The 26,208-nt window shown below is 43.2% G+C and overlaps 1 protein-coding gene across 2 annotated transcripts in view; it reads right to left on the bottom strand.

Annotated features, from left to right (window-relative positions):
• The window catches only part of ABCA1 (ATP binding cassette subfamily A member 1), a 98,028-nt gene extending 72,252 nt beyond the window's left edge, over positions 1–25,776 (bottom strand). For both annotated transcript variants that reach the window (XM_062017339.1, XM_062017338.1), the window contains exons 1-3: positions 25,562–25,776; positions 9,390–9,536; positions 2,941–3,034 (exon numbers count right to left, since the gene is read on the bottom strand). In XM_062017339.1, coding sequence (XP_061873323.1) covers positions 2,941–3,034; positions 9,390–9,455 — 160 coding nt within the window. In that variant the 5' untranslated portion in view covers positions 9,456–9,536; positions 25,562–25,776. The remainder of the gene's footprint in view (positions 1–2,940; positions 3,035–9,389; positions 9,537–25,561) is intronic.
• Positions 25,777–26,208: the final 432 nt, after the last annotated feature.

The raw sequence follows: 26,208 nt of genomic DNA on the forward strand, positions 1-26,208 counted from the left end.
TAGCACTACTCAAAGCAGCTGCTCCAAGCTGCCTTGACCATGAGATAGATGCACATATGAGATGCACACACTCCCACCCTAGTAAACACCTTTACCTTTGCAGCATGCCTGCAATCACAGGGGCGCTGGCTCCCTACCTGCACAGCCATAAGGGAGGTACCAAAACCCCAGGAGGAAAAAGAGGTCAAAGCTGCTGAATTACAGCAAGGCTGAAGGAAGATGGGGAGCTTATCAGCCCTCCCTGGAGAAAGCCACAGACTCTGTCCATCCAGGAGAAAGGTAAAGGAACTGAAGGTTCATTGTTTCTAGCACCCAGGGAATCGTTTGTTGCCAGTTCTATGTTTAAAATAGAAAAGCTATTTACCTGAGCTCTCTGACTTTTGTTTGGGGGGTGAGGGGGAAGAAGAAAAATGCAAATACTTTCAGATTTGTTTCTTAAGGTTTCCCAGAGAATGATCTTCTCTTTCCTCCAAGCCTTTTACTTTACATGGCTAAGAACGCAAATAAATTATTAAAAGTGATCTGAAAAGAGGAAGAGTGAACAAGAATTTGTGATGACTTTTTACATATGGTGATGCACGTAACAGCAGTTTCTCAAAGGTTAATGCAGGACTCCGCCAGTTTTAAATCAGATGAGTTACACAGAAAACATAGTGCAACATCATCACATCATTTTTAATGACATTGTTGTGAACAGCTAGCTTTTCGGTGGAGATTAAAGTAACATTTTTTTCCCCCAAGTGATGTGTGTTTTGAGTAACTCTAAGGGCCACTGGAACACAAAAGAAAAGTCAAGCTCTAAGACACAAGTCAGCAATCTTGCTCAATAGCAACCTAAGATGTCTCATCCAGCTGGTCTGGTCAACAACATGTAGCTATCACGTAACAGCTAGCAAAATTTTCCTCCGTGTTTTCAGAAGAAGGTTCTTCACACTTGGCCAAATGTGCTAGAAACTAAAAATCCTGACTGGAAAATCTGACTACAGAAGCAGCCCAATCCTTAGTTCTTCTTCTCTTCAAACAGGAAAATAGAACTGAAAATCTTATCTGTTTGTTGAAAAAAGCATACTATTAAAATACTAAGGCTATCTGGAGACTACAAAGCACATGCATGTAGCTCTGTTACTGCTATCATCAGGCATTAACCTAAAGTGATTTCTTAACAGCATACAGCACTGACAATACAGATAAATCCTGTTTTCCTTATGGCATCCACAGGGTTGCCACTGAGTTCACCATAAACTGAAGTTTTCCTTCTATCTCTGCTCCCAGTTCAGCAAAAAATCTTCCACCATGTAACACAAGTCAGCATACAAGTGAGTATTTGACAAAAACAATCTGGACTTTAATGAAATTAATTTACCTTCCTGTTCTCAGAAGCTTTTAGAAAAAATGAGAGGAGTTAACCATAAAAACTGAATTAAAAAGTTACCAGATGCCCCACACCCTGCAATTCCTGTCAGCAACACAGGGAGAAGGCGGACAAGCAACATCAGCCCGTATAGATGGGAAGGAAAAAGGGTTGAAGGTGAAAGATTCAAAACTGTTGAAAGACTAATTCTGTAACATACAATCAACACTGAGGAATAAACTCTGCTTGTGACACCACGGTGCCAGAGCAAACAATTTACAGGAGGTTAACAACTCTGAAAATCAGCTTTGTGAATAGCAGTTCTTGTCAGGTTTGAGTTTATGTACAGCACTGCCACAGATGAGATGAATTACCATTGAGGCTGCTGGTTACTTATACCAGCCAAGGAGACTGCTTTTTGCTTCTTTGCTTTCTTCACTTCTTGTCCACATTATACATATCTGTTCTAATGCCAGTCTAACATTCGGTCAGACAATTCAAATCCTATGCAGTAAAGTATGAGATTTAATTTAGGAAGCTTCCGTTACCCTGCCAAGCACTGTAGAAACCGAGTTACAAAATATGTGAGACTACCACTGTCCAAGTATAATCGAAACTGCAAACATTAACACTTCATCTTTGAAAGGATCCTTGCTAGTTTGAAAGCTCAGCAGGCAACATAAAAGACCCCAGCTGCTGCAAAAAAAACCCACAAAGTGCTGCAAGAGCAACCTCTTTACCCATTTTAAGAGTGAAACACTTCAGAGTGCCCTCCAGAATCATGTTGTGCTGACCTTTAAACCCTACCTTGCAGTAATCAGCCAAAGGAAAGATAAATGAAGAACTCTTCCACAGCCAGCTAATTGCAGTATGAGGCTGTCACCAATTGCAGTAAGACTAAGCACGTTGCTTACAAACAAGTCATGCTTCCTAAATCAAATGGCAACTAACACAGAGGCTTAAAGATTCTCATTTACAGAGCAAGAAAAAGCCTCCTTTGAAAGAAAACCAGAAATGTGTGCATTTAGGATGTAAAGAGAAAAGTAGAATAGCTTTTCCCCACAAATGTATGATGGCTGAGTCTACTGAACACAGAGATGACAGTCTAATGATTAAAAGGAACTGAATTGCTCTTGTGCTTTAATGCGATATGTTAACCCATATTACTGCCTGAAAATGAGATTGCTTTCTTATAGATCTGAGCACTGCTTTTTTTTTATGCTACAGCACTTTCTTTTTATGCTAAGTCACATACAATCAACGAGGAATAAACTAGGCTTCTTTCTGTGTGGGTTTTGTAGACTTTGTCACAGTTCTACAATAGATTCTTGTCTACTGCATTATAAATGAAAGAAAGCCAAAAAACGAAACAGCAAGAAAACCAGCAACAACATACAGTGCTGGAGCAATAGTGTGTCAGAACACTCTGTAGTTCCCCAGGTGGAAGGAAGGGAAGCTTCCCTGAAGACTTCTGATTGAAGTATGCAACTATTGTCCCTGCTCTTTGTGTCTTGCCAGCAGCATTATTACCTTCTAGCCATGAAACAACCACTGCCATTCTGGATGCAGCTGCTGTGTTTGGTACTTACATTCATGCTGCTCATAGGGTGGATATGAAAGTCTTACGGAGATCAGGATGAAGAAGATAAACAGAGGCCAGGCAACTTCGATCAGCAGCTGGAACTGGAAACAACAAAGACAAAAATATTAAGAAATGATATTCAAAATACAGGACAGAACAGAATTTCCAGGACAATCCACTGGTAAGCCAGGACAGTTTTGCAAGCACTGTCTTTCTTCACTTTGCCTATTCATTCCCAGACCAAGATGTTTGCTCCTCTAACTTCAGAGGATAATCTGCAAAGAATTACAGACTTCTCATCAGTATGTGCCAGATACTGGACTAAACTGGGTGTGCCTTAGGGCTACTTTTGGCTTCTTTTTATAGGGTTTTTTTTTTTTGTCCCCTGACTGAAACAAACTTCCCAATGAATCTTCTCAGCAACAAGCTGCACTTTTTGCCTTATATTTTAGAGGTAGCAAGAAGTACTTGCATCCCATTCTCACAGTAAACCATTGAGCTTCTACCCTAAGACATCGGACATGGAGATTGAGCTGGTGCACAGCTATGCCTAATCTTTCCATTTCAGTGCTGCAGACATATTGGTACCAGGAAAGCAGAGCTACTAAGATTAAGCTCATATCTAGGTATTGTTTTGTTCTAATGTACATTGTTCCCAGAAGTAGATGCCTACTGGTCCAAGGTATCTACAGAAAAGCAGTGAATGTCAAGTAAAGATATAAAGAACTCAGTTATTTAGAGGTACTAGGAAAGAATATAATAAAAAACCTTCATTCACACATGGAACATATTTTAGACTGGAAATCAAAACAACAAAAAAATTAGTGACATGTCATGTTCCACAGAAGCATGTAGACAAAGCAACACTTCAGCCTACAGCTCCTGAGACAAAAGCTGAGGTTTTTCATGCTTGAACATAACCAATCACACTCCTCTTTTCCCAGACCTCAAAAGCTGCCTAAACATGGATTTTAGGTGAGCCATGAGACACATAAAAACTGAAAGCTTTCTATGCTGCTGCTGCTTCTTATGTTTTTCCTTCTTTGGAAGCGGAAAACCACTGTGTTTCCTCAGTCAAGTCAAGAGAAATGTTTTCCCCTTCTTTCCTGGAAAACCTTTTCTTTTCTTGTAAGATGTCTACATCTCTCTTATCACAATCCAGGTAGGATAGGCCCTGCACTCCATTGGAAAAGAGAATCATCACAGGCCCGTGTTTTCCCATATTACACCATTAACAGCTAAAATTAGTATTTTTCCATAGAGTACAAGGCATATCATGCAAACCTTGATGTGAGACTTTCTGCAAAAACAGCACATGGAACTAAATGCCACTTGATTCAACAGGGGAAGTCATCTAGGACAGCTCTTCACAGATACCCTTAATGCCTGATGTCCATCCAAATGGCATCCCTACCCAAACACAAAAAATGAGCACTGGTAACAGTGCCAGGCTCTGCAGGATGAGTCTGGGATAATCAGTGTTTTCACACACACAGACTACTGGATAGAAAACACCACTGACACCTAGCTAAAAAAAAAAAAAATATGCCAGGATGATGCCTTAGTATGTTTTCTGAAAAAAAAGACCAAAGAACACAGCAGGATTGTGCTGCCATTCAGCGGGATCTCAACTGGCTTGAGAGCTGGGCAGAGAGGAACCTCATGAGGTTCAACAAGGACAAGTGCAGAGTCCTGCAGCTGGGAAGGAACAACCCCCTGCACCAGTCCAGGCTGGGGATTGACCTGCTGAAGAGCAGCTCTGCAGAGAGAGACCTGGGAGTCCTGATTGATAATAAACTAAATATGAGCCAGCAATGTGCCCTCGTGGCCAAGAAGGCCAATGGCATCCTGGGATGCATCAAGAAGAGTGTGGCCAGCAGGTCAAGGAGGTTCTTCTCCCCCTCTACTCTGCCCTGATGAGGCCTCATCTGGAGTCTTGTGTCCAGTTCTGGGCTCCTCAGCAAAAGAGGGACAGGGAAGTGCTGGAGAGAGTCCAGCGCAGGGCCACCAAGATGATGTTCCAGTCCCCTGATCTTTCATACAAGAAAAGGCTGCAGGAACTGGGGCTGTTTAGTCTGGAGAAGAGGAGACTGAGGGGAGATCTTATTAACATTTACAAATATCTAAATGGTGGGTGTCAGGAGGTTGGGACATCCCTTTTTTCTATTGTATCTAGCAACAGGACAAAGGGTAATGGGATGAAACGGGAACACAAAAAGTTCCACTTAAACATAAGAAAAAACTATTTCACTGTGAGGGTGAGGGAGCAGTGGCACAGGCTGCCCAAAGGGGTTGTGGAGTCTCCTTCCTTGGAGGTCTTCAAGACCCGCCTGGACATGTTCCTATGTGACCTGATCTAGGTGAGCCTGCTTCCGCAGGGGTGTTGGACTAGATGATCTCTAAAGGTCCCTTCCAACCCCTACCATTCTATGATTCTAGGAATATACTGGCAGCACACACACAGCCATTAACAGTGACAGTCTGCTTCCTGCTGCATTATACAGTGGTCTGACTCCCAGGGGTGCTCAGTGCTAGGATTCTGACAGCTTGTCTACTCCTTCCCTTTGCAGGATCCCCTCACAGCTGCTGTTGCTATGGTGGCATAGCTGGACTTCTCCTCTTGACAGAAACGTGGCTGTGTGATCAGGACAGTTCATTCCCTTGATCAGGACAGTTCATTCCCTCCGCCAGCATCAATGGCCACACTCTGAGACACATCACAGTCCTCTGCTACAACTGGCTGTAAGCAAGGAGCTTGTACCCCAAGCAACTCTCTCACCATTAGAGGAACAGGGGCATCAGTTGGACAGAGGAGGCTTCTTGGGGTGAGCAAGGTGACCAGACAGCCTCTCACAGCCCTGTGATCGCTGCAGAACCAGCAAGATCAAGCCCTAACCTACTCTGAGAGATATCAGCCCCAGCCACAGCATGCTAGGGTGGACAGTAGCACCTTAATGACTCTGTTTTATGGAGGGAGAACCTGGCCACCTGCTCATCTTTTGAATGCTTTGTTACTATTCACTGCATGGTGATGAAGCCACATGTGGATTGCATGCACACTGTTGTATGCCTCTGTATACACAACAGGTTGAACTTCACAGATTGACAGCCTCAGAGAGAACAGAGAAAAGAGGGATGCAGCTTGGGCTGACCAAGTTGCACCTTTGCAGCTGAAGACTGCTGCATCATGGAAGCCACTGAAATGCTGCTTGGTGAGAGACAGATGGCAGTTGCTGCACCAGAGGCTTGCATGGAGTCAAGCTCAGTGTATAAACAGCATTTCAGTAGAGAGTTTGGACTCCCTGGACAGACTCTTGTGCTGTTCCAACAAGAACTGAATTATTTTCCTTTTGCTCCCAAGGCCATTAAGTTCCTTCTCCTACTGCTTGATCTTCCTGTGATACTGCTTTCCATCCCCTGAAGCCTTTGAAGAGAACACACAGATATTATAGGGGATGTGTCTTGCCCAGCTTCATACTAAGTAGATACTGAAAAATCAAGACACTTCCCCTACTTCTGCGCTGCAAGTGCTAGATCAGTCTGGTATATAGTGAAACGGCTATTCCTATCCTTTTGCCACCCCTGCTTCATCTGCAGTTGTAGGAGAAGCATGCCATTTGCACACAGCAGGTGAACTCAAAATCAGCACTTGGCCAAGAAAACCTGCTCCTAATTTTACTGAGGCTAGCCCCTGAAGCATGCCCAATTTATACCAGTTGACTGATGAAGCAGGATATCATTAAATAATGATATCTACAGTGTGTCAACTGGAAATTTGTTGAGCAAGAGCTAATCAAACTATCGCCCCAAACCACTGTCAGCCATCCTCCCCACTTTTATGGTCTAGGTTCAACACAGGGAGCTACCACTAGCTGACCAGTCTCCCCAGGCAAGTTTGAGGTGTCTCCCCATTCACAAGATAGTAGAGAAAGAAATGTTGGGTTTTTTGGTTTTTTTGTTTTTTTGTTTTTTTTTTTTTTTTACAGTGACCCCTGAACATGGTCTTTCTTTCTTCCTCCTCTCCCTGTGAACTCCTTCCCCAGCTCTGGTGCTGTTGGAAGTTATCCAGTCCAAAGTAATGCTTGAATTGCACACGTCAAGCTGAGCTTTGAACCCAGCTTTCGCAATGTAGCCCCAACTTACAGCAGCCAAGGGAAGGCTTTGGTGGGAAGCAAAGGCTAGCCCACATTTCTTGTGAGAATAAGGGCAAGGAGCAAATTATTTCTGGGCTACATCTTCAGTAAGTACACACAGAAGAGAGCTGTCCCCAGCACACGCAGCTCAAGGACACTGGACTGCTAACATAAAAGCAAATACATGAATGACTGTGTGGCCTGACAGCATGGTCAGTTTTCTGCTACTTTTCTGACATTTTAAATGGCCTTCCCCTCCTGACACCTTCAAGTAAAGCCCAAATCAGAAAAACTAATGAAAAAAACCCTGCAGATACAGGAACCTCACAAAACCAAGTGAGGTCTCAGGTCTCCATTGTGAATTGACTAATAATATCAGTGTGGAACAGAGACTATGAGCAGTTTCATGCCCTTTGGCCTACTTTATGAAAAACCAATACAGAAGGTACAAGAAGTAGCTGAGCAGATCAAAGATGATGATCAAACAACAAGCATGAGGGGTTTAGTCTACTGCAGTTTTCTGGTATGGATAGAGGTTCCAACTGCACATCTGCTGCCCAGCAAGCCAAGCTACAGCTGCCCTGACAGGACATGCATGCCAGACTCAGACCTCTGTAAATCACCTTCATGAGACATTATTTTCAGAAGACCCTGAGAAAAAAAGCCATCACTCTCAGGGCAAAACTCAACTGCTCTGAAACGTTTAAACCAGTTGAAGCATCACTAATATCAATATATTCATCAACATCACAGAGTTACCCTATTTGCTAAAGCCAATTTGTGAGGGGCTAAGAGTAAGATCTCTAGCAGCAAGGAAGGAATATATTGTTTTCAGCTCTAGGAGTCACATGGGCAATATCCAAGAGCTGCCTATCTTTTTCAGACCTGTAGTCAGTTTTGCAACTCCCTTCTCCAGCTCCATTGCAACATTCTTCTAAATTATAAGCGCTGTTCACAAGGTCAAGATGCTGGCCCAGACATCCGGAGAGCAAAGAGCCTCACTCCTTACAGGTGACATAGCCCACTGCCTCTCAGATGGGCAGTCCTGTCCTAGGACATCAAGTCTCCTGGGATAAGGCAGAAATTCCTGCCACCACTGGCAGCTCTTTAATCATAGACATACACAGAAAAAAAGTCAAAGATGCCACAAGCCCCTTTTGTCTGGTTGTAACAATGGACTAATTCTATCTTTGAATTAACTGGGCACAAGCCCCTCTAAGACACCTTAGCAAAGACTTCAGAAACTGTCTCCATCTCCAGTGAAGAATACTATAGCCTATCATCCCTTATGATTCCCATGTTTCTAAAACAACCTACTCCCAACCAGCTGGCAAGCACCCTAACATTTGCAGAGTTCAGACAGCTTATCAGAGACCACTTTCCACTCACCACCTTAGTAACTCTTTCCCTTCACATTCCCTACTCATACCTCCTCAAAGTCAGATTTAGCAGCACAGACCTGTTGTAGAGGAAGGACATTCCCTTGTCCATCACAGTTATCCCTAAATCTCTGGAGAAGAAATAGCACATTTTCTCTAGCTTTTAGCCATCTGTAGGAGTTACAGCATTCTGTAAAGCCTCACTCATGTAAAGGCAGAAGACTCTGAAGAACACCCCACTGGATTTGTGCTCCTATGCCTTTGTCACCATAAGAAGAAACTCTTGCTGCCTATCGTCTACCTGAACAGGTACACTCCCAAACTGCTAACAGATGCACTTTTAACTACTCAGAGTGCATTTTGGTAGAAACACATGAGTTGCCTGGATTTGCCTGCATGCCAATGTAAGAGCATATCTCACAACAGTCACTTAAACTATAACCCCTGTTGTGGAAGTTACACAAGAGGTTTCTCTCCGTGACCAGAGACTGAAGATGCCTGCTATTGCCTCCATTCCTTCTGCTGTTACACGTGGCAGAATTTTGTTGCCTTTGCTGCTGTTTGCAACTTTCAAAAGCTTTTAGGCTGAAGCACACACCCCTGCAGTCCAGCAGTAGCCCACGCGCAGAGCCATGAAGGTTTTCACTTCACGGTCATCCCTGCTGATCACTGCAGCTGTGCACTTTCTGCCTGCTCCAACACAATTATTTCAGTACTCCATCACTGTCTCACACTCTGATTCAGGACAGAAGTCTTGAGCACCTTTAAACACTCTGGTTTCTCTCCACTCACCACTCTCTCCAATTTGAATTGTGTCTTTCCAAAGCGAGACCACTTGCTCAGCCAGAGACCACTAGAGACAAAACTTAAGACACAGGACATTTCTCCACTTTACATAAAGAATAAGCTACACGCCTACAAAACCCTCTTTGACTAACACTTACAGTCTGTCTTCTTCTGTAGGTAAAGTTCTTCCATAGCAGCAATCCTAGCTGTGCCCAGAAAGTCATCTTCCTTCAGCAAAGCCTTGGAGCCTCCTTTGCACAGCAGCAGTGGCAGTACACAGCAGAGATGTTGTGACTGGGCATTAACTACAGGGGAAAAACAAAAAAAAAAAAAACACACCACAAATGACCCAACAGTTGAAAGGGAATAGCTGTGTCAGTCAAAACAGAAAAGGTGACAAGACAGGCAGAGGGTGCCCTCTTACCTCATAAAACCCTGCAGTCCCCCATAGCACTTTCTGTCCCTGCTTTCTTGCCCCACACACTCCAAGTCTCACGAGTTTTAGTAAGTTCCAGTAAGTTCAGGTTTAGATTCACTGTCTCGTACCTCAGAGCTCTGAGGCACAGATTAACGCAACATCCAAAGGACAACAATTTTCTTCCTTCCTACCCAAAAATTCCAAAAGCAAGAACATCTCAGAGAGGGAAAAAAAATCATAGGCTTTGAAAGCTGACTTAGAAACCTCTCCAAATGAGACTAAACTGTACAATTAAAACCCCTTTTTTTAAAAACCTTCTTTCCATGTTTACTTTTACAATGGTGGAAAGCCTATTATCAAATTAGAAAATCTGTTTTGAAGTCCAGTCAACACCACCACTTACAGGAGAAAATGCTATACACTTAACAAGCAAGAGACACATTCCTTTCCTTGAAGGACTAAGTAAGTGACTAAGAATGATCCCGCAGCCATTCATATTTGGATAAAGTGGATGGAAAATTGCCATTGAGTCAGCATTCAGGTCTTGCAATCACCTGGCCTTCACTACTGTTGTGAATTGGGTGTATTCAATATGCACCTTGCAAGACCATGAGAAAGTATAAAGACTTGAAAACCACATTCATCTCTTTGGTGGTTATTAATAACACAAAGGTACAGGCTTGGGTACACAGAGACTTCCAGGAAGGCTCGATCAAATGGAAAGGTGAGCTTATAGTGCCTTCCCTAAACTTATTAAACCTTTTTCTCCCCAGAATTAATTTGGTATAGCTTAATTTAACTGTTGAGTTTAATGCCACTTCAGATTAAGAGCAGTTTCATTCTGAGTAAGTATCCACATGGGAATTTAGTTAATCCACATCAATTTAATTCTGATTTATGTACTTTAATACACTCTGTTGACAGGCTCAGTGTTAATAAATGGACAGTTCACAGCCAATCCAAACACATAGCAAGAGAACCACGCCCTCCAACATCTACAAACACATATGCTTTTGATTCTAGTGTCCCACATACCAGTACTCTAGCCCTCTGACTCAGGGTTTCAATACAGAAAACTGTATTGAAAAGGTTCCCAAAGTCCATACATGTGCTAGGAATATAAATTTTCCTCAGGAAATACTCTGACCAGTCCCAGAATGGAGTAAGACAGATTTACAAATGTGGATGTGAGCATTGAGTTAATGAACACTTCTGGCCTTTAAGGTTCATCCAAAAGTAAACTCCGTTATTACGATGACTTGCATATTAAAAAACTTGTCTCCAATAATATGAGCCTGTCACAAAAAAAAAAATCCCTAACAACAAGAATTAAACCCAATTATGCCAAGTGCTAGAGATAATTACACTGTAGTATCACAATAGGGCAACAGTGCATAACACCAGTACAGAGAAGCAAAGAACAATAACAGACACCTACAAAACCCTACAAATTGAAGCTTACTATCACCATGCAGCTGGCTGAGTGTACAGTCAGCATGGGCTTATTAAACTTCTACTAGGTAGTGCTGCAATTCCCTGACATGACCTCTACAGATGCTCCTTCAGAGAGATGGCTCAACTGATCTGAGGACCTTCCTCCCCTGCCCTTCCTGCTGGCTGGAGTACCCCAACACCAGCATTTCAGCTGTACACACATCTGGCTGGTATAATGATTCCCAGACATGCTCTGGGTGAGGCACTTGTAAGGTTGATAGCAACATACACAGCAGGCAAGAAACCTTCTGTAGACAATCTCAGAGGATAGACTCCAGCTGCTGAGGTCTGTAGACATCTGCTCATGGACCCAAAGCATACCTTTGGATACACAGGGCTCTGAGACACCTCCTCCGCCTGTCAGTATTATACACTGAAAGCTGCAGTTAACATATAACTCTGATATAAAATAAGGTAAGGAATGTTATCATCCTTCTTTTGTACCCCCTCCACTGACTCCTTTCTGCTCAGGGACCAGGGGACTGGGCAACAAGGCTTTTACCAGCCCTACTGAGAAACCTGTATTTCCACTCACTGAGTGCACAGTTGCTCCATGAACACTGACTTGGTGCAAAAGTCTTTCGTGAGCAACAGGAGAACTGCTTTTTTCACACATTTCTCTGCAAGAATACTGGTCTGTAGGTCACAGATCTCCATTTCCTCTGCTGTATTCTCCAGCATGTCACAGATGTAAGCCTTTTTGCTTGAGTCCAATCTTGCAGTCACCAGATAAGTTTGGCACACAGGAGAGTACAGGAAGGGGCTGCATAACCATCTACAATCACCGGTAGTTATGCAACAGACTTTATCTTCAGAAGGGCACTCAGGGTATCCACTCTGTAGTCCTCCCTCTACAATACTGTCAGCTCTCTGCAACAAACTACTTTCCAATGGTTTCCAGCAGTTACAGCTAAATAACAAAACCCGTGAGTACAAAGTGCCACTGGAAAAGTGCAGGAAGGATCCGAGGGAGAACCAGAGAGAGCTTTGGCCTTCTCATCAGTGGAAATACACCTAACTCCTGTGCCTTAATATGGAGGCAGAATAAAATTTTAAGCTGTGTGTAAGATGTCTGAGCTAATCACAGGGTAGCTAGTTCAACTCATATCTGTTAAAATCCAGACACTGTCCCCTCGCAATTGCGGTCAGTCTGCAGGATCCAGAACACAGAAATATTCCTTTATGGAGGTTGCAGGGTTCACATTGCACTAGTGAACTGTAGTGAGATAGGACAAATATTTGATCATTTAACAGCTATCTCTGTTCTTCTGATCAGCAGAAACCTGTATAGCCAGGAAGCTGTGTCTGTCTGCCTTGACTCCACCTCTCTAGAATTCAGTTAGGCTTTACTGGGAACAAAGCAAATTTTCTGGGCTTCAGATAAGTCCAGTTTGCTCAGATACAAGTTACAAACAAAACAAAAATACTATTTCTGAGGACTGTGCCTGAAGATTGGTGCAAATGTAGGTACCACCAGCTAAATCCCTAAGTTAAACTAGGGGACAAGGACTAACACTGGACTAATGACTAAGAGCACAAAACCTGAACTGTACCCAGTTCTTCCAGCCATGCTTGGGTGACAGCTTCAAAGACATACTCCGCCCCAGTATCTGTAACAGACTAGGTGACACAGGTTTGCTGACATCTAGAGCAGCCTCTGATTTTCATCTGTAGAGGCTGACATATTTAGTTCACTGCTGATACAAGTTAACTAGGTCCACTTGGATTACATTAGAAATGCTCTGTAAACAAAGAATCCCAGAGAAAAACAGGTTAGCACCCCTTCAGATGTTCTTCCAGTTGATAATATGCAAGAATTGTAAGCCAGAGATGCAGAAAATAGATAGATCAAATACTCCCAGCTCAGTTGGAGCTGAAGTCCCTGTGTGTCCCAGCTTCAGCCCAGTCTGGTAAGTTCAGAACAAGTTGGAAATACAACTTGCCATTTAGTCCTGCAGTGCCAAAACACACACAAATACCAACAAGTTTCCAATGCAGGCTTTTGTGTCTCACCTCAGTAAAATTTTAAGCCAACAGTAAGTACCAGTGATCACTCCTGACACTTATCCAGAATTGTAAAACGCCAATACTGTTTCTGGTTAGAATAAGAAGAGCTGTATGAATTCACCACCATGAGTTTTCCGTGATGTAAAGCATCACATCACTGCTGAATAGAATGGGAATTTATACCTGCCATCCTTCCCAACTGTAATACCTTGCTTTCATAAATCACTTTCTCTGTGAAAACAGAAATAATTCCGTCAACTGCAACAAACACTGCAACTTAGCTGTGGAGAGGTCTTTGTGCAAGACATTCAGTTTTCACATCCAACCTTTTCATTGTGTGAATGAAACCTCTCCACTGACACGTAAAAAAACACAGCTTCAGAACTTAGAGCACACCAAGGGAGATTCAAATGGCTTACAACTTTGGGGTGAACCTGACAGTTGTCCAGAAACTCCCATGTAAACTCAAACTGCCACCTTACCGTAAGTAAACAGATCTCATCAGAAGGAGCTATTTGATAATAGAAACAGGTTATATGTGTTTGGAAGAACATTCTGAATTCGGGCAGGTGCTGCTCTATACAAGAACCATTCTTTTAACCAGACAGCCAGTAAAAACTTAGGATTAAGACAACACTGTATTTATCCAGCAAATATGTGGTGGGGATCTCTTACACAGAGGTCTCTGCATGCTCTACCAACATGCTACTCTGACTTGTGCACACTCCACATGCTATTTGTCAGGTGTCTCAAGTTTTCCAGATTCCAGACAAGAAAAAACTAAAAAAAAAAAAAAAAAAAAAAAAAAATCACAGGAAGGATCGAGTAAAAGACATCTGGATGCTTTCCCAGATCTTTTGGTAGAGTTTCTCCCAGTCTCTTCACAGACAAACGTTTGCCCTTAAAATTACAAAAGAGTTTGTTGAGTCTAATGATAATCAGTGGACATCAGAGGACAGGCAGGAGGTACAGAGCAACCTGCACATACCTTCTGGTCTCATCTAGAGGTTCCTGCTTTGCTCTTAGCCAAATTCTGCCATCAGGTCAGGACCTTCTCTATTCACCCAGACCAGCAGCCACAACACCCACCAGTACAATTAAAAGTACAGAGTCTACACACTAGTCCCATAGTCTGCTTTGGCAGAAGTGCCCCTGCACATGACATTTACCCCTGCTGCAGAAACCCTGCACAGCCTCCAGACCCACATGGCTGCAATTTCACCTCAGTGTGCAATTCATAAAAGTCACTCGCAAGAGAAAGTCGGGCTACAGATCAACTTCTCAAAGTGCTGACTATGAAACATACATTGACCAATCTTTTCTTTCTAGATCAGTTCTCCCCACTACTTGGCTGTTGAAAAGTCCATTATCTCATATGCCAAGAATCTCCAGATCCAATCCATCTTAAATACAAAACAATGTATTTTTGTAGCTGTAGATTTAAAGAAAAAAGCTCAAGTGGCAGAGAGTCAATTCCCAACCCCCAAGCCTGTTGTCTGTACTAAGTAAACACAAAATAGCCTTCAAAAGCAGCTTTCTGCAAACAATGCAGCTGTTTGCTTTCTTTTGGGGGCAAAAGAACCTTTCCCCAAGAGAAGAAATCATTATTCAGAAAGAGAACAAAGTGAACTTATCAAACCTTATGAGACCGGAATATTTCAAGATTCTGGCAAGAGGCTGTATACCCTTTATATCTCCAGCAATGACTTAAACCCAGCCCAGCAGAGCTAAAAAGCTTTTACTAGTCAATGAAGGTTCAGTGGCCTCCACAAAATCAGTTAACAGCCTTTGTCTCATTCTCTCAGTCAGCTTTTCCACATCATAAAAGCTACCACTACCATCAGCTCTCCACAGACCAGACAGCTGTGGAGAGTTCCAATCTAATATCCAGAGATGATGACCTTATGAAGGACAAAAAAAAAACATTATTTGCTAGACACAGCACAGTTTGAGCTGCAAGAGCCATCACTGTTCTTCCACAAGCACACATCGTATAGCACTTCAAGGTTTCAGCTTCAGCTGAAAAGTTGTGCAGGTGTTTAACACCAATAGCTTTTGCCTATGAATATATCAAGTAAAAAATGAGATCCACTTTTGAAGAAAAAGGGCAACTGAAGCACTAACAGCAGATTTCAGCAGACATACAGTACTATTTGTGAACACTGAGAAATGTCTCCCCATTTTATTTCCTTCAGGCAGTGTCACGCTGCATTTTGTCGAGCAAGCAATATCATGAGCCATGTCAACTCTCTGAAGCCCAGATCCAAGGCCAAAGTCTCCTAGTGCTTCATAAGCCATCAGGTGAGAGCAGGTGCCTGTGAGGTCTATGAACACCAAGGCAGGACAGAACTGCCTCATGAACTGACATTTTGACTCAAACAAGACAAATCAGAGAACTAGTGGCCTGAATGGGCTTAATCTGCACCTGTTATCCAAATGCCAAGAGAGTCCAGAATTAAATCCACATCTCTCAAACAACTGTCTAGAGTCTTGGTCAATTCTCTGCAGAGCACCAGGATTTTGCTTCTTCAAGCACAGTAGCTACAACCAAGAGACTCACTGTTCCACAATTACATCCACTTTGTACAATCTAGGACTGTGCAAAGGCCATCAGAATCTCTCAAGACAAAAAGTTGTTTAAAGGACATCTTTACCATGATTTCTACAATTCTCAGAAAACAAAAAGCATTTCGCATCTACATAGCTTCAAGCATGACTAAAGGAGGAAAAATAGCATTAATTTGAATTCTGATGAGATTAGGCTAAATAAAGAGCAGCTGTGGACAAAAGCAAGCAATTACTTTTTTTATCCTGCTGGTAGATATCTAAACAGAGAGAATACCCTCAGCAGAAACAGACAGTGCATACACAATCAGAAGTAATGTCCATTCTGGGATCAAAATAACTCACGCAAAGCTTGCAAATACCTTAGGAGAAAAATCTGACATTCCCAATGTTGAAAAATTTCAAGAAGCCCAATAGTGTAGGACATACGCTGGAGCTCTAGGAAAAAGGGGAAACTGCTACCCAATGATCACTTTATAGGAGTATTGCTCTTAAAGTAATCTTTTACCCTGAAGCACTTGAACTAATTTACGAACAGGTGCCATGAAAAGTGTTAGCAGAACAGAGTCCAAGCACTCACCTGAGGCCACAAGCAAAAAAAAAAAAAAAAAGCAGAGACCCCAGAATGCACCTGTCTGTCTCCTGGTTTAAGCACTGCCAGAGTCTGTAGCAATCACAAGCAATGCAGGATCAGCAGTGGAGGTATGAGCTTTGAACTTACAGCCTGCTGCCTGGAACACAGGATCATTATCAGTGGAGCCACACAAACACTAAAAGCTAGTCTTTCATAATTTCCCCACAGAGGACATCTCCCTTCCATGTGTCAAATATCAGACATCAAGTTTCCTATCCCATCTAAGGAGTCACTCAGGGCCAACTGCCTTCTGCTTCGGGGGAAAAAAAAAAAAAAAAAAAACAAACCCGGCTCACATCACAGGGTTTACAACTCCTTTTTGCCAGGGTTGTCATTGGAGAGCTTCTGGGTCAGCAGGCAAGAATTTAATTAGGACCACAAACAACAATATTTGGGTGGCAATTCTTGGCAAGAATCTCTTCGCATTTACATCACTTACACACACCAACTACCTGCCCTTAAGTTAGCTAGCGAACAGGTTCCGGCCTTGTTCTCCAGTGATTACTAATACTGAAAACAACTAGCACATTGCTTTCAACGTGGCCATCCATTTGCCCAAATAACACTGATCTATTTGTATGACAGACACACTTTAAGGTACATCTTCAAGATAATCCACAACGAGTTTAACTCATTTTATCCTCCTTGAGAAACATCTCAAATTTTGTAAAACTTAGTATTAAAGGACAGTGCCAAAACTTCAGTAAGATGATGAAACAGTCTCATGGAAACCCTCTAGCCATGTGGCACCTGTGTTCCAGACGAAACAAAGACATATACCATCTCACTCAACCACAGCATCCTTAAGGCAGCACACACAGAGCTACAAAACACTGAATAAATGATTTCCCTTTGTTATCTAGGTGGGCCCAACCTCACTGAAGACTGGAGACAAACAGAAAAGGACGACTCCTTTTAGCACAGGTTGACAATAAAATACGTATTCAGAACCTGCTTTAACTGCTGCTATCAAAACAACTAATAACACAACCTAAGCTCAATACTAGGCTCTGTGTGCTGCCCTAGGTACTACAGAGAAGGAGTGTGGATCTTGCTGGGTCAAGAGCTGGAACTAGTATCATGCCACTTTAGGACCAGAAACCTGGCTTCTCAATTATTTTGGCAAAATGTCAAGGAGTTCCTATAGGTATTTAGCTTTGGTGCTAGGACTGAGCTAAATGAGTGTTCCAAGTCGGTATACAATATACTCAGCCTTTCTGAATGTTCCACTATAAAGAGCTGAGCAGCCAATAATTTTTAAATATCTAGCCCAGAACTAACACAATTAGTACTGAAATTCCTGGCCCTAAACTCTTCAGAGCTTCTTTCTTCCCTCTTCTGTCAAAGTCAAACTCCAAACATGTACTTCTGGGCCACAGCTGGGCCCATCCCTGCCAATCAGAAATGATCATAGGGGACAGTTTCCTGAAGAGTCAAGCACAAACTTTACAAGGTACTCTTTAACACAAATTTGACTACATTTTCCCAAAATCCTCAGTGCCTTCTTATACACTTGCACAAATGTCTGGTACTTTATAAAGTTCCCTTCTGACACAACATGCCAAACAAGCTGTTTTGAAAGCCTGTCCCAGGTCACAAGGGAACATCTGCCTACCAGAATGACCACAACAACCAGTTCTCATTACTTCTAGCATGTTCAAAAGGCTCGTTGGTGAAAACAAGCACAGCTCCAATGCAATAGATGTCAAGCTTGCATGCACCATAGCTGGACTGGCCAAAAGAAAACCATGTGTATGAGATGGTGGCACACACTGAGGCAAGAGGAATTGCTTAAACGTCAAATATAACACTCAAGATGAAGTGCAGCCATCTTTTTACAATTAAAAAAAAAAATCACCAGCTTCCACTGGAAGGTTGTGAAATACATGTGAAGCATTTCAACTTTCAACATCACACTGAATGTCCCCTACTTTCACCATACAAAAAAACAGCCAAAATCTAGTCCATTCTTTGTCAAAAATAAACACAAAAGCTGATTTGCCAATACGGCCATTGATACGGCCAATGTCCAAAAATCCATAGTCCATATAAGCAGATTTTTTTTGCTCTCCAAAAACGAGCGTCTCTCCACAAGAATCTAGAAATAACAGAACATCCTGCTAAAATAATAGTTGCAACATTTGAGCTCAATTTATGCCATCAAGCTTTGATCTCTGAGCAACTATAGTATTTTCAGCACATGGTCTGCAAAAACCTGTGTTACACAGACGCCGTCACTTTTTCCAGCTGATGACGGATCCCATTTAAGGACATTATCTTTGCAACTAGGAAAAAAGGCTGAAGCATTTCACACTGCAAAAGGTATTTTTCTGCTTGGCAGCAACCTCAAGGGAGAGAAGGAAGATAAGGCTCCCCCAGTAAAGTCATCAGCCTTATAAATTTTTAAGAAAAGAAATCCACGAGTTCAGAGGGTGTTCAGAAAGTACCACTTTTTAATTGCCCCCTCCCCCCCCCCACTGCCCATCCTCATCACTGAATCCCTGTAGACAAGAGTCATAGATCCGGTTTAATAGTGTAACACAGATACGTGCTCCACGATCCTACCGCAGAGTACATGAAGCATCACTGGCATGGTTGTACCTTCTATTTAGCAAAGTTGCCAAGCCTTGCAGCTTTGCCATCACATTCATAAGGATTTTTCTGGAAAGGAGAGTCTTCTCCTGCATCTTGTTTTTGTAACTCGCTCTTCATCTTGGGATAAGACAAAGACAAGAAAAAACTGCAGCCTGAGGTGTACATCTGCCCTGTAACATCAAAGCAAACTTTACCATTGAAAATTTCCCTCTTTATCTTTGCCATTTGGAAGCATTGTGCCATAAACCAACGCGTGTGCTCAGTAAGAGTGGGACACAACATACTGCAGAAAACATCCTAGTGGTGCCTTTGAGATTCACTGGCATAACAAATAAGCTGTCTGTTAAGCTGGATATCTGCACAAGTGCATCAACATCTATAGCATAGGTGTAATTAACAGCAGATGAAACAAAAACACGTCTGAACTATGCAGAGAAACGTCGGCCAAGAAAAACCCTCTAGCACAATGTCAGGAAATGACATTGTGAAAAAAAAAAAAAAAACACCATACCAAACCCCAAGCAATAAACTGGCAAAGGCAGTATTTAGCAGCCAGTGTCAGCTTGAGCAGAGTTTGATCCTTTAAACCCTCCAACAGACAGGACCACAAGACCTCAGCTCCCACAGAGCTGCCATCTAACTGTCAGGACTTGAAAACAGGTAATTCACTGAAGTGATAAACAGGTGTCCAAGTACTTTTCAAAGCAGCAAGTATCAGCTATGAAGAGGAATGAATTTGTGATAAATCCTGGCAACCAATAGAGAGTGCAATAATCACTTATCTCCAAAGATAGTCACAGAGGAGTCCTAAAGTAAGCGGCACATGTGGTACAAAGGCCGCTTGTGTACCTGCTGTGGCAAAGATGGCACAGGGCAGCTAGCTAGGAGCACTGCCAGAAGGCATGTGCCAGTCACCCCCATTTTGTCCTGTCCCCACACACTTTATATCCCTTAGCTCTAGCTGTACAAGCTGTACTCCTGTGCCTGAAGCTTCAGTCCTTAGGGTCAGTGTGACAGGTGATATGCCAAGCAGGCTGACATATGCCCATGTTATCATCATGCACAGACAGACTTAAGAGAAGGATGACAAAATTTGTTCACAGCATCAGCTACATCTCATGATGCTGAAGGACTCAGGACCGATCTTCACCAGTTTGCTCCAATAGTACCAAAGAGAGAGGGGAAGAGCTGTGGTCTACTCAGCTTCAACCCAATGACTCAGAACACAAAGCCTTGCAAGTAAGCTCAGAAGTGGCATGAAATGTCGAAAGGAAAAGCAATAAGCTTGCAAGACAGACATGCAAACAAAAGTTTTGCAAGTTTTTAGTGGATATAGGATCCAAAATATTTTTGTCGTTCTCAAGCATTGGATAGCCTTAATGGTGCTGAGAAATTTCCAAGCTGACCGCAATTATCCCTGGTTTTATCTACAAATACAATTGGGAAGATAGGTGTATGGGTGTGGATTATAAAAAGCATGTCAAAAGAACTATGAATTAAGCTCTGGAAGACATGACAATCAGAAGAACAAAAAATTAACCTGGGAAAAATAAGATCTGAAGAAAGCTGATAACAGGTAAGTGTACAGGTGATAGTACACTTGCTGTAAGAAAAAAACAAGTCCAGATCTCTCAAAAGAATATAGAAAAACTATTGCTTACTTCAGAATGAATAGTTAAATATAGTTTTGACAAAGATGGGAAACAAAGCAGTAGGAATTGTTATTCTGATTTAATAGGGTAAAGAATAATGAAAATATATAAAATACTCCAAAACAAACACTACTAGATAAAAAACACATTGCGGTGAAAAAAAAACCCCACAACCACAGAGGATCAACAACAGAGGATCGATTCAGCTTTTTACAATAGGAACATTTCATTTGAGGGAGAAGATTTTAAACTTTGAGTCCTGTACTGCTACCACAGTGAAATGCCTGTGCATTCACAAGACTGGTACTGCTTTACTGCTTAGATGAGGAAAGTTTTGGAGTTTTTTTAACCCATTCAAATTTGGTCCTAGTTCTGCTATTACCAGCAGCCACAACCAAACTTTTTATGTGAGCATAAATACAATACAAGGAAGAGTTAACAGTAGCCATCAATAGTCCCCATGAATATCAACATATTCCTCACATATACAGCTCTCAGCATGTACGATAGTTTTCTTTTGAAGGCATTTAAGTCCACCTAGAAAAGCAGATGCTACACCTGAAAGCCTGGGACCTAAACCCAGGTTTAGTGCTGACACTAGTAACATAGCCTAGTCTTTAAAAATATGTGTCATCTATTGGAGGTGAGAAAAATTGCACTTTCACTTCTAACCATGAAGCATATAAACTTCTATTATGTCATTATTATAAGGAACATGAAAGCAGATTAAGAGGAAACGGCAGCAAGTCATTACAAGAAGATGGGCAACCATTTTCTTGGTGCTGGGAACCAGGTTCTCCTGGTCCCTAGTCCTCCCTTGTCAGCTACACCACCACGACTGCTGCTCTGAGACCTTCTACATGGCATAATTTTGGCTTTTCTAAGCTAACAACCAAGACCAGTAATGATTATTAGTTGCATGCCTACGAGGAGCAAGCATGCTCCTGGTAACTGTGCCCTTGGAAATGGACTAATAAAACCACAAATTGTTTCAGGGAGCCACGCAAGTACAGTGCTAATAGGTTTTGACCACCTATGTCTTCCACACAACCCTGCCTGCTATTTGCTAAAAATGAAACCAGAGCTTCAGAATGATCTCTGAACTGTGTGGTCAGAGGCTCTGACTTTGTTTGCTCTTTCCCAGAGTATGACCTTGCTATCTAGCCCAAACCAGAACAGACTTGGAAAGGCTCTTTTGTTCCTCTTTTTCTAACAATTATTCCCTAACAATGTTAGCAAAACACAAACTAATTTCATTGCATTAGACGGAGCTCTGCTAAGCAACATTCCTCCAGAAAATAAAGAGGAACATGGTCAGCTTGTATGTGGATATTTATGCCATTCAAACTGATGTGCATTTTGTTACCTATGATCAAGCTTTTTCACTAGTAACCCAGCGAATAAATATCTCAACGCTCCCATTTTTCCTATAGTGTTAGCCTGTTACGTCAGGAAAGTTGCACCGTTTTACATCCTGCTGTCTCACTCACAGTCCTTGAGGCATGCTCACATGCTTTTTCCCCACAGTGACAAATGCTAAAGACAGGACCAGCTTTGCTGACACCTATTTTAAAGGCACAGACAACAACAAAAACAGGGTACTTCAGGCAGTAGTTCAAATCATGGTAATTCTTCTGAGGTGCTCTGTATGAGTTTTGTACAACTAATAGAAGACATGTAACTACAGAATATGACTTTTTTGTGATCATCTTTTGAATGCTACAAGTAGAGTCTTACCATGTCATTATTCATCTATACTCTTAGTAACTGAAGATGCGTGTGCTTGTTAACTACACAGAAAACCTTCACGCACTCAGGACTCAATCTTCAGCCAGCATAAACATGACAGAATCTCAGAGAATAACTTTCTACAATGTCAGATCTGGAGAAAGCCAGTAGAGTCCCTAGTTTCCTCAGATGAACAATGAAAGTACATCCTATGCAATGTTTCACTAAACGGTAGATCCCAACTCTTCTGCTGTGAGTGGGGCTAGTCATCAAGAATGACCCACCTACTAGAAACGGACTGGTCAGCCATGGCCTCTGGCCTCATTTCAGGATTTGGTGTGCTGCCCAGTCTAGAAGACCTATACAAACACCAAGGGTGCTTGCTCCAAGGTTACTTAAACAAAGGTGTAGTGTGGCTCCTTTTCTGCTCCACTCCTGTCATCATCTCTGTGCTGGCACCAGTGCTCACAAAGCCATGAGAAGACTCTGAACATAGGACACCAAGCAAAAAGAAGAGACCGTTCTCAATTACTCACTCTGGGCTGGTGAACTCCAGTGGCAGCACAAAGAATGAAATGGATGGGGAGAGAAAAAAGAACAGGCACTGGGGAGAAAATGAAGCAGGTCTATTACTGGCTCACTAGCAACCTTCAATTACTCACCATTAATTCTGAAGAAACCACACCCCAAGAAATATTGTGCCTGTCTGGTGCAACACACATGATAAACATGAGCAGAACTGATCACCTCTGACCACAGATGGAAGAGTTTGGTACAGATTCTCCTCCCTGTAGGCTTGCAGAACCAAAGACAGAGGAAAACTTGCTTTCTGAATTGCGTGTACTACACTTAACATGTAAGACTGCTCCAACCCAGAATCCACACAGAAGATCCACATATACTCGCCTCAAGTCACTAAGGCTTATTCCTGAATCACAGTGGACTGTTTTACCTTCGCACAGCCAGGGTAACATTCAGCCTAAGGAATGCTAGAGAAATGGCTGCTCCTGGAAAAAAGGCCAAAATAATTTTACTGACCTCTTCTTAAACTTGTGGCATTTGATCTTCTGCAGTTCAGCATTCAGTCAGGAGCCAATCTACACTGTGATGGCACATGTTGAATTTGGTGCTAGACCAGGTCTGTGCTCACATCAACAGCACTGAGGTACATTTGGTTTTGAAAACAAATTTAGCATTACAAAAAAAGGTTTCCCAGCAGCTGCCAGTGACAAACCAATTTATAAATGTGGCTCAATCTCACTGAGTGAAGAAACCATTAAGAGACTTTCAATGTACCTGTTTGCACTGCACTTGGAACCGATATCCAGAGATTAAAATAATAATAAATAATAATAAATAAAATAATAATAAACATCAAAATTCTTACATACAGCTGCACCCGAGGTGTTTGTTCCACATAAATATCATATGGCTAAGTGTACCTCAGCAGCAGCTTTTCAGGGAAACATTACTAGCTGGACCTAGCTGCTTGATTACAAAGCTCTAACCCCAGATGGCAGCAATTCAGATCTCTTGCTACTCTGCAGGCCAGTAGGTATCTCCTCAGAACCCCCACAGAGTGTATACAAACCATAAGTCTCTCATTTTTTTAAAGCTACGCATTCTCAACAAGGTCCATTTAAATTCTAACATCCATCTCTCGTGTTCTATGCTGCCAAACTTTTACTCACACTTCAGAAGTTGACTTCTAATTCTTACCATAATCAACCCTACCAAAATTATGATTACCTGAGAAACAAGGCGCTCTATGTCATGAATAAGGACATCACAGACCTGCCCTTACTTGTCCAGACCATACTAGAGAAACACTGGATCATGCCACTCTTGGCTAAATAAAAATTGACATTTGCACAATGAATTGTGAAGACCCACCAACAGCATTTGTTACCTGTCTCACTGGTAACACACTGCTGAGTCCCAGGTTGCAGCCACTTAGGTTAACAGCCCACAGGGTCATCACAGAATCACCTGCTGCTCTGTGTTACAGGAAAGTCTCAGCACAAGTAACCCACAATGGCCATGCACAAAAAGCTTCTGCAATGTATATTTACTACCATGACCCTCTTTCAAAATCATGAGAGACTGCCCCATTACAAAAGCCTTTTGACAGCAAGCTCGACCATCTGTTGTTAGTGGAACATGACAAGACACTGCTGTTCTCTGCAGTACCCACACCAACTCACTTTCAAAGGCACCTCCAAACAAACTTTGTGTTAATCCATATCAATAATTTCAATAAAAGTTCCAGTCATCTTTAGGCTTCAATTTAGCACGTTTAAAAGTGCAGAAGCACATCGTTACAACCCTCTGGCTTCAGTAAGGTCCCCTCCAACACCCTGAAGATCCACTTTGATCCTCCAAGTAACTTATCTGTAGAGCCTTAATGTCTCCAAGGCAAAGAGCCAGTGGGGGGGGCAGGGGTAGATTTATGCTGGTTTATGCTTGAAATAGGCAAAACCATTGTTTGATACCAACTTTTTATTTAAAATTGAGGTCTCTTTCCTAACGCATTTTAAGCACCGGGGCAGTCGCGCACCTCCAGGAGCGAGCAGTGGTGTTTTGTAACGGGCCGATGAGAGGTTGCGATGTAGCCGCCCAGACTGAACAGCCCAGCGCGCAGCAGGCGCGGTCGGTGGCACTCAACCTCCTGCCCATCACAAAAGCAGCCGGATCGATCTTTTATTTTCAGTCTCCCCTTCATCCCAAGGCACTCTCCTTCTCCCTCTCTGGCCCCGACTTTGTAGGGTTCACGTAGGAGTGAAGGGGAATGAAAACCCTCCCGCTATCTTGTAGCGCCCGCCGGGGCTTGGGAGAGGCGGCTGCGGGATGACAACACTGACAACGCAGTCACCTCGCTCGGGAAACGATAAAATAAACCGATTGTCCTTAACAACAAAAAATAAAATAATAAGCACAGACGCAAACCCTCTCAATATTAGCTCCCCACCGAACCCTTGCTGCCCCATAAGCCATCCTCCGAGCCACACTCCTGACATAGCCGGGCACAGCGAGGGGCACCGCGCCGGAAAAACGGGTAAACAACCACCTCCCCAAAAAACCCCCAAACAAACAAAAAACACTCTATCAAAACAAACAAAATCCACAAATCCCACACTCATTTGCCTTTTTCGTCTCCCTCCCCCCGCCGCGTTATGCGCCCTGCTCCGGTGGAGCGGGGAAGCAGCAGGGAAGCGTCGCCCGGCAGCTGCCGCCTACCTCCCCGGCCAGCCCTGCCGTCCGTCCCGCGGGGAGCCGAGCCCAGCTCAGCCCGGCCGAGACTCTGCAGCCCAGCTCAGCTCTGCCCAACTGAGCCGAGCCGAGGCGAGGCGAGGCGAGGCGAGGCGAGGCGAGGCGAGGCGAGGCGAGGCGAGGCGAGGCTAAGACCAAGCCACTGCCTCCTCTCCCTGCCCTACTAGCTTCGCTAGGCTCTGATCCCCGACGCCTCTGCCTCCCACCCGCACCCTCGGTGCCTCTTATAAGGCGCCACGGAGCTGCCCGCCCCTTCCACGGCCTGGACCGCCCAGAAGCCTCCTTGTCCCTCCTCTTCCCTCCGGTACACTCTCCTTTTTGTCTTTTCTTTTTGCCTTTTTTTTCCTCTCCCCTTTTGTCTCCCCCCATTTCCCCCCCCCCCCCCCGCCCTTTTTTCCGTTTTCCCTCCGCAGAGGCGGCTGTTGGGGGTGGGGTGGGGGAGACGACAAACACGCGGACGCGGCGATTTGAATGTGGGCGGTACACACTGCAGCCAAAAACAAACTGCGGGGCTGTGCGTGTCCACCTCAATATCCCCCCGCCGGAGGGACACGGTGGCGTGGACTAGCTGCGAACCTCCGCGGGGTCCTAGGTGCGTGAGAAGCATCCCATCC

Source organism: Colius striatus, chromosome Z (assembly GCF_028858725.1).
Source record: "Colius striatus isolate bColStr4 chromosome Z, bColStr4.1.hap1, whole genome shotgun sequence".
Classification (NCBI taxonomy): domain Eukaryota; kingdom Metazoa; phylum Chordata; class Aves; order Coliiformes; family Coliidae; genus Colius; species Colius striatus.